Here is a 13,843-nt window from a genome sequence, read left to right as displayed (position 1 = left end):
GTTCAGTACATGCATGGACATGGGAAGTCAGCCCAGAGTTAGAACTTGGGGATTCGGGAGGCATTTGAAGGTGGAGGTAAAAAATACTGGGTTAGGACTCAGACCTGCAAGTAAGTCCCTGGAGTTTCCATTTAGTAGCATCAAGAGCATGAGCCTGCTCCTCCAGACTTCAGTTTCCTTCTCTGCCAAATGAGGTCAATCATCTTTTTTATATTCTGTGTTATGTAATCTTATACAATGCCTGTATTCTGAGATTCTTATAAATGCCAAATAAATAATATTACTTAATATTTAATATTTAACAAACATCATGAACCAATGAGTTGGAAAGCAAGTGAACGTATAGTAGAGTTTCTGGCCTTCTAAGAGAAGTAATACTTATAAATAACTACAATGTAAGGTAGTAAGTCCTAAATAAATGGTACATAGTACCAGTAGAGATCACAGGAAAGGGTAAAACCTAGGGCTCACTTCTTTGCTTGGTGATGGGGGAGGGAATAGGGGGGGTGGCAGGCTGCCTGTTGAGGCTTCTAGGCATTTACAGTTGGTATTTTCATATGGTGGAGTTTGAGCATAAAGTAAGGAGGGAGAGTATCTCAGTCAGAGAGAAGAGATTTAACTTTCAGAGATGCGAAGTTTAAGACATATTCAAAGAACCAGTAATTAATGGGTGCAGTAGGCCAGGGATTCCCATTCAGAAATGATTCTGGTATTGACCAGTGTTAGGTGGCTCAGGAGGCAGTGTAGGAAATAAAGAGAGCCGAGTCAATCAGAAAAGAAAGAAAAGGAAAGGTTTTATTCTGCGTCCCCGGGCGACCCATGAACCCCAAAGAAAGGGCCAGTAGATTCGCGCCAACAGGGAGGGGGGCGCTTTTTTATACTGCGGTTGGGTGAGGGGTGGTGACATGAGCTGAGGAAGCTCCCGCTGCAGGGTGTCTCGGCAGGGTATTCAGGAAGGAGTCAGTATCTGTGTGGGGGTCGTTGTGGATACCAGGGAGGAGCCAGTATCTGTGTCTGGCACGCTGATCTGTTAGAAATTCCAGGGAGGGTCCATTATCTCGTCACGCATCTGCATGTATCTGATCCTAGGCTCTCTCCAACCTAACAACCATGAGTCATTTAATAGGACTATCATGGCTTGGCCCTAGCCAGATGTGTGCAGGCTCAGTATTGGCACATCTCTCAATTTGTGGTAGGCATTTAGAGACATGAGCAGAGCAAGGACGATGGGCCAGGTATAGAAGGTCACCAGGGCTTAAACCCGCTGACCTTACACATTGCTGGTCATGTAGTTAGGATCCTCCCCTGACCTTTCCTCCCCTGGCATGTCACTAGCCATGTTATAGACCCTCTTAGAAGAGGAACAAGGGGCTGAAGAATAGCCTCATGCGACTTCCATGCTGGCCTTTGCACAACTACTCCCTTAAGCCTGAATCCCCAGGGATAACATCTAGGCCTCGGTAATGTTTCAGGTCCAGGCCCAGAAAAGCAGCAACACCAGACAAGCAACACTATGGCTGACTTCAGGACCCTTTGCCCTGGCTCCATCTAATCAGTGGAGACCATGACCCTGAAAGGAAGCACCTAGAAAGCTGATGAATATTCTATTGAGACCGCCCCTAAAATCTCCACCCTTAAGAGCCCTTAGGTTGGAGGACTTAGCAAGCCCTCCCAGGGAGAGCACTTGCCCTGGAGGGAAGAGGCCCTGGGACTGATCTGGGTAAGCCTCTTCCATCCTCTGTGCCTCCATTTCCAGTAAGCACTTTGAAAGGAAATGTGGTTTATGAGAGAGAGCCTAACCAAGCCTCCTTCTTGTAGAATACTTAAGTAGATTCCCCCTTATTACGCTTTCAAGGTCTGAAGAGCTAAACACTGGCCCTTGCTCTCTTGTTCTCTCCCCACCAATGGATTTATTTTGTTGTTACATTTTGTAAAGGGACCATTATCTAGTTCTGGAAAGGGACAAATATCATGTACATAAATTAGCATATGGAGACTTGAAAATGGAAAAGTGCCAAAGTCTTCCAAAGAGAAGTCCAGATAATAGTCTACAAGACTGAGTAGCTTTCATGAGAAAAGTAAAGAAAACAATTTCCCTCATTGCTTGTCACTGAAAAGAAGATAAAGGAACTAGAGAAAGGATAAAAGTATCCAAAAAACATAAAAGATGCATTCATGGGAAAAGCTGGTTTGATCATTGAAAGGGCAATAGGTGGAAAAAGTCACACTATAAAAAAACAAAAAACCCAACTGTGGAAAAAGAATGGAGCAATAGTCATGGAGAAAAGTGAGATCACATAAAAACTTTGAAGAGTAGCCTGGAAAAAAAAAGAAAAGGCTTCATGACTTTAACATGAGGACTCTATTCTTACTACTTTTGCAGAGTAACTGGCATTTGGTGACTAGAGATTTGTGTTGCTTTTTTTGCAAGAACCCAATTGTCATGTTAATATGCTGATGACTATGTGTTAAGTACTGACACTGAATAGAAAGTGCTGTAAGGATGGGAAAATTCCCAGCATCCTTTTCTTACTTGGACCGTTAAGTTCTTTAGGAGCTTAAGACTTAATACTCAAATTCTAAGAAATAATTAATATCATGACAGCTATTTCCAGCATTGTGCAAAAACAAATACAGCTTCAACTATGAGTGGTTTATGGCCTGCCAAGGCATACTGGACTAAGATTTACGCACAGGAGCCCATGTAGAGCTAAAGGCAGACCTCTTTTACAACATAGCATCACTACAAAGCTCCCAAATGCTGATCTCTGTGCGTTTATCTGTGCTTTCTCTTCTCCACTAACACTGGCTTCTCCTTAGAGATCATTTCACTGACCTAGTTCTTCAAATACTTTGTCTTGTACAGGGTGAGGCCAAAACCTTTGGGTACTCAGGTTTAAATGGTCTATTAGTCAATGCAATATTCACTTATTTTAAATTTAAGAATTATTGAGTTATTTGTTGGATTATTGTTTTTTCTTTTATAGGAGGCAGCATCTCCCTAAATTCCTAAAACCTCCCACAAAATTATCTTCCTAATGGTCTATAGCCTCCTGATAGCTGATTCCAAATAGGTACTGAGAGAAAACTAAAGATAGAACTAATTTACACTAATTTGTGATTTATTCATGACCCATTAAAAGTTACAAAGTTTTGTCCTAGTCGATGTGGCTCAGTTGGTTGGGCATCGTCCTATGCACAGAAAGGTTGCTGGTGGAGTTGTGCAGAAGACAGCAGATCGATGTTTCACTCTCACATCAATGTTTCTCTCTCTCCCTCTCCTTTCTCCTCTCTCTAAAAATCAATTTTTAAAAATCTTTTTTTTTTAAATTTACGAAGTCTTTCAGATTGCAAAGTCTTTCCTGAATTGCAAATGAGCCATAGCTGCAAATGATATCACACCTTTTCCAACACCCCATCTCTGTTGTCATCTTCCTCAGTTTGTTTTCTAGCTTCACAGCCCCTTTTCTCACTTCCACTCCTATAGGCACATATCTCCAAAATATCCTACAATGTGACTTTTTTTCATGATGTCTTTTATGGCAGTGACATAGGAGTTTGGTTAAAATGTCACATAATTAAGTCCATGTGGTATCCACAAGGTTTACAAATCTAATAAAGAAAATCTGTGTAAATGATATAAAAACATGTGAGTCAGAAGATTCTAATAGAGCCGTTCACTTCCCAGGAGCAATTAGTCCGTTTAAACTCATTCTGTCATTAAGATATCATTTGGGCAATGACTTTAGATTCCAGAATCTTTTCTGAGCCCTATTTCAGTGTACAGTACTATAACCGGACAATCAAGGGGTCTGGTCTTGCAAGGCGTGTCAGGCCATAAAAACTGTGAACAATGCACTGCCCTGGGGGGGGGGGGGGAGGTGGTTATCGCTGGCCCCAGGACAGATCATCAGATATGGCCTGGGGACCCCCAACACCTGGGGGCCTTTTTGTAAGCCCACAAAAGGGGGCAGAACCATATCTGCAAGACAAAGACCCCAGAAGGTTATAAAAAGTGAAGCCCTCTGCGTGTTACTTCACTCTGATTTGGAAATTATTCCCGGAGTCCACTAATGTTAATAAACGGGGTCCCTCCCTTTCTCTAGGAAGTGTGCTTGGTATTCCTTTGGTGTTCTGTAACAGCTCCAGCACCCAGTGACAGGAGTTTTTAAAGGACTATTGGTGGGCTTTTTTCTGGGCAGAGACTTCATGCATATCCGGAGGGGAGATAATGAATGTGGTCTCAGCAAAGGGAATGTCCATAGTGAAATGACCTAAAAAGCCAGTTTTTAGGGGAGTGGTATCAATTCAATTGCTTGATCAAACCTAACATTGTTTAATTGAGAAAATGGATGATGTTCAAGTAATAGAATATGTTAGAAAGATATGCATCAGCCCCTCTGCCTTTGAACAAGTTGTGCATGTACCAGCCAGGGTTTGGCCAGTAAAAGGAACCACTCTAGATATTTCAAGTAGGAAGGAATGTAGCCCAGGGACACAAAGTTTCAAAGACCTATTAGAAGGTCAAGGGAAGTGAAGTTCAGAGACAAATGCAGGAATTCAGGGAGTGCAAGGATTGAAAGAAGTTGCAGTTGATGACATGTCCTTAGTGGGTGATGCAAAGGGTATTCCAGGTAGCCATTTGCAAAATCACATTTACTGTCTGCAGAAAGACATGCTCCTAGCTGCGGCTGCCAATGGGGAATATGGTTTATCTCTTTTACCTTCTAAATCCCACCTTAGGGCTTCTCATTGACAGAATATGAACGAGAATTTCTGTTAAAGGAGAGTTTTTGAAATGTAGTTTCCTGGCCTCTAGCCCCACCTAGGAAGTGAGAATCTAAATGAGCAGGGATGATTGTTAACAAGCAGTAGCAGGCACAGCATATAAGAATCTGGTCAGGCCAGCATCCCTTTGAAGTGGTGTTTTAGGTCTAGAATAGCCCTCCCCAATAGCACATTATGCAATTATGAAAATGGTCTATATTTATGCTATCCAATATGGTAGCCACTGGAGTCATGTGGCTATTAGGCACTTGAAAATGTGGCTAATGCAACTGAAGAACTGAATTTTTAGTTTTACTTAATTTTAATTTATTTAAATTTAAACTTAAATAACTACATGTAGCTCATGGCTACTACCTTGAGCAATGTAGATCTAGAACTCTCTTTGATCCTATGCCCCGCTCCCATTCCATTAAATGGAAGATATCGCCTGATCTGATCTGAAGTGGCCTTGATCCTGCCATCTGAATATTTGTTGTATTTGTGTGTCCAAGGTATGACTATCTGATGGAGTTGGGGTAAGATTTCACTGAACTAAGTGAATTGATCCTCTGACTACTTTTTGTGCCAGCTTGCTAATAAACATTTGTTGTATATTTGGTTGAATTCACTCTGAGATTTGCTTTCACCTTAACATACAATGGTAGCAAGATAGTTGGGGAGACCACTGATATTTACCTACAGAACTTGATAACTGTGACAGTTAATTAGCCTGATCAGTTTGCAACGTACACTTTTCTCCCAGAAATGTTACCAAAAACCTTTGAAATCTGCAGAATTTTTGCTCTTAGAAAATATTAGCAGATGACAAGACAAAAACTACATAAATATTAATATAAAAATCAAGGGAAGGTGGTTGCCCTCTACTGAACACTTCTTTTTAATGTGAGCATATTTAAGAGTATTTTAAAAAAATTCATACATATAACAAAAATGTCCTATGTATAAAATGGTTCCTAATTTATATGGTTGAACCTATATTTCACAGTGTCACACAGAAAGCCCAATATTCTACAAAAGAACCCTGACTGCCAAATGTACCACCACTTATATAACCATAAGCCTACTTGCTCCATATTGTAGGCCCTAGAGGCCTGGTGCACGAAATTCATAGACGGGGCGGGGGGGGGGGGGTTCCTTAGCCCAGCCTGCACCCTCTCCAATCTGGGACCCCTTGGGGGATGTCCGACTGCCTCTCGCAATCCAGAACCTCTGGCTCCTAACCTCTCACCTGCCTGCCTGCCTGATCAACCCTAACCCCTCTGCCTGCCTGCCTGATCACCCCTAACCACCTCTGCCTGCCTGCCTGATTGCCCCTAACTGCTCCCCTACTGGCCTGATAACCCCTAACTGCTCCCCTGCTGGCCTGATTGCCCCTAACCGCCTCTGCCTCACCCCATACCTGAGACCCAGGATTCCCTCCTCCGGCTGGTGGCAGGCACCCGGGACCTGGGCCAGCTTAGCCCTGCCCTCCGCAGCTGCAGGGGACCATGGGCAGGCGGTCCAGGATCGCGGGGCAGGCGGCTTGTCCCTCTCCTGGGCTGCAGGCACAGGCACAGCCTCTGGCACCTGGGACAGTGGGGCGGGCGGTTTGTCCTTCTCCCAGGCCATAGGTGCAGGTGCAGCTGTTGGCGCCCGGGACCACGGGGTGTGTGGCTTGTCCTTCTCCTAGGCTGCAGGCGCAGGCGCAGCTGCTGGTGCCTGGGACCACAGGGTGGGCGGCTTGTCCCTCTCCTGGGCCACAGCCTAGCTGGTCCCCATTCCTCTCTTGTGAGCTCATTTGTGTCTAGCTGGTGCCCATTCCTCTCTCTCCAGTGTTGTGTGTCTGAGCCGTTATGGCATGATGGCTTGAGGGCATGATGACCATTTTCATATTAGCTCTTTATTATATAGGATTTTAAACTCCTTTTGATTTAGTCTCCCAAAGTGCCTAAGTCATATTAGACCAACGCATGTGCTTTCGTGAATACATGACACATACCAGTATTTTCTGCCATACTGAAAAAGAACATTAGCAAATCAGATTGTCTATCATTTGTTTGCCTATCAGATAAAAAGAAAATGATGGTTTAAATATTACTATTTTTCATTTTTCTTACACTTGAACACCTTCTGGTTTAACTGTCTTTCTGCATTAAAAATGTTGCTCACAAGATCTCAAAAACTAGTGTTACTTATTAATTTAAGATGTCAGTACATCATGAAATGATGTCATACTATTTATTCATGGAATTCAGTTTACACAAACATTTATATCCTCGTTAATGATCTCTTTAATTGAAGCTGGATAACACTAATTTGGAAGTGTTATAAAAATACCATATATATAGGCCAGTCAGAGAAAGATAAGTATCACATGATCTCACTCATATGTGTAATTTAATGAACAAAATAAACAGATGAACAAAATAGACTCAGAGATATAGAACCATGGAACAGACTGATGAATTTCAGAGGAAATTCAGAGGGGGTGGGGGAATTGGGGGGTAAGAGATTAACTGGGGGACTTATATGCATATATGCATAACCCATGAACACAAACAACAGTGTGGAAGGGAGCGGTGGGTGTGGGGTGGAGGGGGTTATGGGAAAAAAACAAAACAAAGGGAGCATCTGTAATACTTTCAATAATAAAGATAAATAAATAGATAGATAAATGCAATGGAATGCTTAAAAAAAAAGAATGCCATAAATGCTATCATGAGAGGAAAGCCTAAGGAAACCAGTCAACTGGAACATTTGCTTAGTCTGCAAAGCCCCCTATCACTGCCTTCTAAATCACTTTTAAGCCTCAATACAATTCATATTTATACATAGGACATCCTGGGATTAGTGATTTGCAGTTTCAATTTGCAGACATTCCCTCACATCACAGCCCCTTTGCATTGGATATTCGCTTTGCTGTTAACCAAGGGGCAGATTGGAGGTAGGGGCACCAGGGTGGGGAATGTGTGTCAGATCATGGGGAAGGTCTCTCCATACTGCTCAGCATAGAGGTCAGGTGTGGGGGTGGAAAGCAGCTTCTCCTTAAATGCCTATGAGAAAATAAACTATTTGTATGAATTATAACTACTCAAGTCACCCACAAGGGGCAGTGGGGAGAAAAGCCAGAGGGGGAAGGAAGACCAAAGGAAGAGACTCAATCCAGAAACAGTGGAGGTCTCTTCGAGATACAGTTGGGTCCCTGTCATTCTGCCTCTACATTACCATGTTAATGCATTTTCTTATTTCGGGGGGCTCCCTCATTTAGCCCCTGATAACCCACAGTCCCTCCAACCAGGAAGATATTCTCACCAATCAGAATATGTATGCGTTGGTCCTACTGGCCCAGCACACTTGTGGGACTTACAGGTGAAGATGTTACTTTTATATTAGCCCTCAGATTCCAGTGGTGGGTCTTTAAATCTCATTCAGCTTCTTGTTAAACCATATGAGGCTTTAATGCAAAACTAAAGACTCGTCAAGCCAGTGGAAAGCTATCAGGTCAGTGTGCTGCCATGATAACTTAATCCATATTAAAATAAATCCATCACTTTATTCAGTTCAATCATCAAACCTTTTGTTCTTAGCTGCAAGGAGGACTTAGATTACAATAAGTGTCTGTCTTCTTAGGTATTTCTGAGACAAGTGGATGCTCCTCGATTTTCAGCGTCTCAACAGAGCATTATAACAGGTAGTGCACAATCAATGTGCTGAAGTGATTTATGATAATCTTTATGTTCTCTCTGCCTATGGTAAAATTTGATGATGCTGAAACATTCTATTTTGATTCTTAAATTAGAAAAACAACCTAATGAATTAGGAACCATAACCTATTAGGCACTTTTGCTTGCTATTGAATTACTTTACATGGATTGATGGTGGAATTGGTTGGCTTTTATAAGAGTAGTTAAAAGGAGTTCTGGATTTTATTTCCTAAACAAGATTGTATTTCCTAAAGCAAGACTTTTGATGCTTTGAAAGGCAAAGTTGGAACCAAACTAAGCCATTTGTCAAGGTGTGTGTGTGTTTTTTTCTTTTTTCTTTATAAGCAGACTTGAAATTGTTCTTGGAATCTAACTTTAGATTGCTTGAGAGAGCTGTGACTGCTAATTTCTTAAAAGCAGACACCATGCTCCTTTGTTATATTGCTAATATTGATTCCCCTCGCACCCCCCCCCCACACACACACACACACACTACCTTTATCTAGGGATGCAGAAGGACACTGCTAAGGCTCCTTTCATTTATCTTTTTGCAGGCTTGTTGATCGGTGCTGGCTGCGCCCTCTACCCCTTGGGCTGGGACAGTGAGGAAGTTCGGCAGACTTGTGGCTACATTTCTGGCCAGTTTGACCTGGGTAAGTTCTTTTCATAGAAGGCGCTCCCTTTAGAGAAAAACCTATTTGATCTTTCATAGGAGCACAAGGTGGAAAAGGGATGGGGAAGAAAAACACATCCCGGTATTGCAGCCAGAATCATGTGTAACAATACCCGTACATTCATTGATCCTTCTGTTTTAGTGAACAGTCATTGATAATCAACTATTTGTCTGAATTAGGGGAAATATTGTAGATACAAAGAAAAAAAATAATCCTTGCTCTGACGTGTTTATATTTATTGATTAATTTATTCAAAAATCATATATTTATTACTCATTGTAAATGTTAAAAATAATTGTCTATGGAATTCCCATTCTATCTGAGAAATAAAGCAAACAAAACCATCAAGGAAATGACAGTAAGGGCTATGCAATCTATAGAAATTTCCACTCCAGAGCAACAGACAGCTTTATGACAGGGATAAGAATCAAACTGGGTTTTGAAGAAAGTGATGTGTGGGTTTTCTGGCAGTAGACAGAAATACCTTGCTGGCAAGGATTATGGTATAGCAAAGGCACAGGGGAGGAATGAGAAGAGTTCATCAGGAGACCATACAGAAACTGGAGAGGCGGGAATTCACACATTGATGAAGGGGCTTATGAATTTTCCTGTGTACTAATTAGAACATTTCAGATATTTTTCACATGTAGATATAGTGTATTCTTCTCAGCAATCTATAAATTTTTTTAATATATTTTTATTGATTTCAGAGAGGAAGGGAGAGGGAGAGAGAGATAGAAACATCAGTGATGAGAGAGAATCATTGATTGGCTGCTTCCTGCATGCCCCCAACTGGGGATCGAACCTGCAACCCGGGCATGTGCCCTTGACCAGAATTGAACCTGGGACCCGTCAGTCCGCAGGTTGATGCTCTATCCACTGAGCCAAACTGACTTGTGCTCAACCTATAATTTTTTTTTTCATACTACATGGTTTCACCATTATAAGTTGTAATGATAGGATAATATTTCAGTTGGTTTGTAAACCTCCATTAATTTCATCACTTCCTTATTTCTTTCTTACTCTAGTTTCTCTTATTTAAATATGTAGTATAATGAGTAGTTTAATTAATATGTCTTTTCCTAATTGAATTATTTTCTTAGGATGTTCTTCTAGAATTGGTGTTATTAGAACAAAGACTATGAACCCATAAGATGCATTGCTATATGATAACAAATATTTTCCCCTGATATGTGGACAGACAGATTATTTTTGACCTTCAGTGCATAGTGAGTTACTTACTTAAACATCGACTTTTCACATTAAATATTTTACTTTTAGAATAAAAATTTTGAGGGAATTGATCTAATGGCAGTATCACCATATCCCAAATCGTTTGAAATATGTTTATGTTAGAACTTCTATGAAAAATTTGTTTCTATGAGATAATGGGGAAAAAATAGACAGATGTGATACCATATCAAAGGTCTGTGAATTTGTAATGAAGCAATTTTATTTGACTCAGTGAGTGACAAACACCCTGTTTCATTCAAAATAGCACCTGCTCTTTTGGTAGAGAATATGGTGCTCTAAACATCACCTACTTTGCCCGAATACAAACTGCCCATTCTTCCTCCTAGATGATGAGGCTTTCCTAAGTCTGGGTTCATTTGTGCTTGCCATAAATTAACTGAAGGGGTAAATGCTGGCATAAACTTGACTATCAGCATTTTGTTTTGGTTTTTGTTTGTTTGTGAAAATCAAACTGTGTCCAGAGGAGATATTTTAAAATAGTGTTTGGCATTTTCCTTTCTCTGGTGTTTGAAGCTCTCTTGGCTGTTTCATACAGGCCTCAACTTGATTAGAATACTGCTCTAGCTGACCTCTCTTGTTATTGTGTGTTGCTATACTAATCATCAGGTTATAATGAAATGGAGATCTTGTTGTTTATCTTCATTACTGCACCTCAATGTTCTACATCTTCTCAGCATTGTGGGTTAAAAATGTCAAACTTAAACTTACAAAAAAACCTCTTGCCTCTTTACTAGTGGTAATAGTCTCTTATGTTATTAAACTCACTGAAGCCATTTTAGTAATTTAAAAACTGTAATGTCATTTTAATTTTTGCCTTTTTATTTATAAATTTCTCTTAGACTGCATGCTAAGAAAAAAAACACAAAACAAAACTGGCATCATCCTATATAATAAAAGCCTAATATGCTAAGTGTCCAGTCATCCGTTCAACCAATCAAAGCATAATATGCTAATGATATGCTAAAGCCGCTCAACTGTTTGCTATGAGGTACACTGACTATCAGGGGGCAGACGCTCCAACCAATAGGTTAGCTTGCTGTTGGGGTCCGGCCAACCGGGACTGAGCGAGACGGGCCAGACACACCCTGGAGCACTCCTGCTGTCCCTCCTGGGCTGGCCAACCTCCCCCGTCCCTCCCCGGCCCTGATCATGTACCAGTGGGCCTGCACTCTCTCATAATCCGGGACCCCTCAGGGGATGTCAGAGAGTCGTTTCAGCCTGATCCCGCAGGCCAGGCCGAGGGACTCCACTGGTACACAAATTCATGCACCGGGCCTCTAGTTTACACATAAAATTTGTTTCTAGATCCCCTGAACAAGTATTTTGAGTGTATTCAGTTTGCTTTCTTCAGATTACAATTATTTTTGCAGACTCTGTTATCTTTATTTTAGAAAGAAAATGTAAAGAGAAACTGTGGCATAGAGCTATCACTATGCCTATCTCACTGGATTGCCTATGTTTATTATCTTTAAGAAGTTGTTACTGTTCCCTGAACACTAATGAAGGCTGAGCTTCAGTGAGTGAGTGAAGTCACAGATTATGGGGTTGGCAGCAAATTTGGGGTTGGGAGGCACAGCATTCATGTGAGGGTGAACATTCTCAGTAAGGAGAGCTCTGGGCCTCACTTTTAGTGGCATACACCCTACCTCTGCAACTTCTGAGAATCTTAGCTTATTTCTGCCTCCTCTCAAAGGAGAGAGTATATAGCCATATCTTCTTCCCAGAGGTTGGGAAATGTTAATGATAAGGTTCATGTCCCTCTTATTGTGGAATATGGGCCAATTTCTTGGCATGCCTTATTGAAATATTGTTACTCTCTTTCTATAGCACATCCTGAAAGAAATCATTGCTTCTGTTCCCACATGAAAGATTATTTAAGGAGCACATTCATTCTCTCACTCAGCCAACAGATATTTATGGGGTACTGCCAGTGTACCAGACCCTGTGCTAGATGCTTATGACCCAGCACGAGCAAGTAATTTAAAAAGACACTGTTCACGGCCCCCAGGGAACTTAAAACCTAGCAGGAGTGGCAGGTATTCCAGAAGATAATATACATGGGAAGTATGTTAGAAAGGAAAAGTGTCAGATGAAGCAGTAGGCATGTGGTTGCTTTGCCAATATCATTCCACTATAGTTGGTGACTCCAAACCAGAGGCTGGCAGACATTTCTGTAAGAGACAGGTAAGTAAATATTTTCAGTTTTATGAACCATATATTCTCTATTTTAACTACTCAGCTCTGCAGTTGTAACGTGAAAGGCACTTCATGTATGAGTTGGTATGACTGTGTCCCAATAAAACTTTATTTACAAAAACAGGTGGTTGGACTGTAGTTTGAAGCCCCCTGATTTCAACCAAAGCATACCCATGACATGCCAGAAATGTCTTCATTCCAGATGTGCTCCTTTATTGATCCCTTCAGCCCCCAGGTCAGGGCTTAGGTCAGTCCAAGACTCTGCACTGAGCAATCCCATCCAATTATCCTAGAGCAGAGGTTCTCAATCTGTGGGTCGCGACCCCTTTGGGGGTCAAATGACCCTTTCACAGGGGTCGCCTAAGACCATCGGAAAACACATATATAATTACATATTGTTTTTGTGATTAATCACTATGCTTTAATTATGTTCAATTTGTAACAATGAAAATACATCCTGCATATCAGATATTTACATTACGATTCATAACAGTAGCAAAATTACAGTTATGAAGTAGCAACAAAAATAATTTTATGGTTGGGGGTCGCCACAACATGAGGAACTGTATTAAAGGGTCGCGGCATTAGGAAGGTTGAGAACCACTGCTTTAGTGGGACATGTTGTTTCCCATGAAGTACATAACCACTCAGTCTGGGGAGGCCCGAGAAGTTCTGTGGAGGAAAATGTGCCCTCTGTGCCTGTGCACTGCTCTGGTCTTCTGCGGGAGGTGCCTGGAGGAGAAGAAGTCTATCCTCCATTCCCTGTCCATGTGGCCATACTTGTCCTGCACACATACCCTCCTCACTTACCATTTTCTGTTATTTTATCATTAATGCCTAAATATCGTCTTTATTATCTGCAGGCTGTTTGCTCCATTTTTTTGTGGTTGGCTGTGGTTGGTGGGAATGGGCTGTGGTTGGTGGGAATGGGCTGTGGTTGGTGGGAATGGGCTGTGGCCCAAACAGGGACCTCCTCAGTTATCCCGCTGTGTGCTGAACTCAGCAGAGCAACATGTGCAAATGTCATGTAAGAGGTGAATGCATACTACACAATGCAAATTGTCATGTGCAGGTTTCTCATTTTGCATGTCATATGACCAACGTATTTATTGAGTTCTTCATACTAACAAGTATAGGAGTTGTCCACTGATTTTACACATGTATGTATATGCATGCATATATATATGTATATATATATACACACACATATATATATGTGTGTGTGTATAGCTAACTTTTAATTCATAT

At 41.4% G+C, this 13,843-nt stretch overlaps 1 protein-coding gene across 2 annotated transcripts in view; it reads left to right on the top strand.

Moving 5' to 3' along the window:
- LHFPL6 (LHFPL tetraspan subfamily member 6) overlaps window positions 1–13,843 on the top strand; it is a 258,381-nt gene that overhangs the window by 222,841 nt on the left and 21,697 nt on the right. For both annotated transcript variants that reach the window (XM_059684501.1, XM_059684502.1), the window contains one exon: window positions 9,026–9,124. In XM_059684501.1, coding sequence (XP_059540484.1) covers window positions 9,026–9,124 — 99 coding nt within the window. Of the gene's footprint in view, window positions 1–9,025; window positions 9,125–13,843 lie in introns of those variants that run through there.

The sequence above is a fragment of the Myotis daubentonii genome, chromosome 2 (genome assembly GCF_963259705.1).
Source record: "Myotis daubentonii chromosome 2, mMyoDau2.1, whole genome shotgun sequence".
Lineage (NCBI taxonomy): Eukaryota > Metazoa > Chordata > Mammalia > Chiroptera > Vespertilionidae > Myotis > Myotis daubentonii.
Note: the sequence above shows the minus strand (reverse complement) of the source record. Positions and strands in the feature narration are given on the sequence as shown.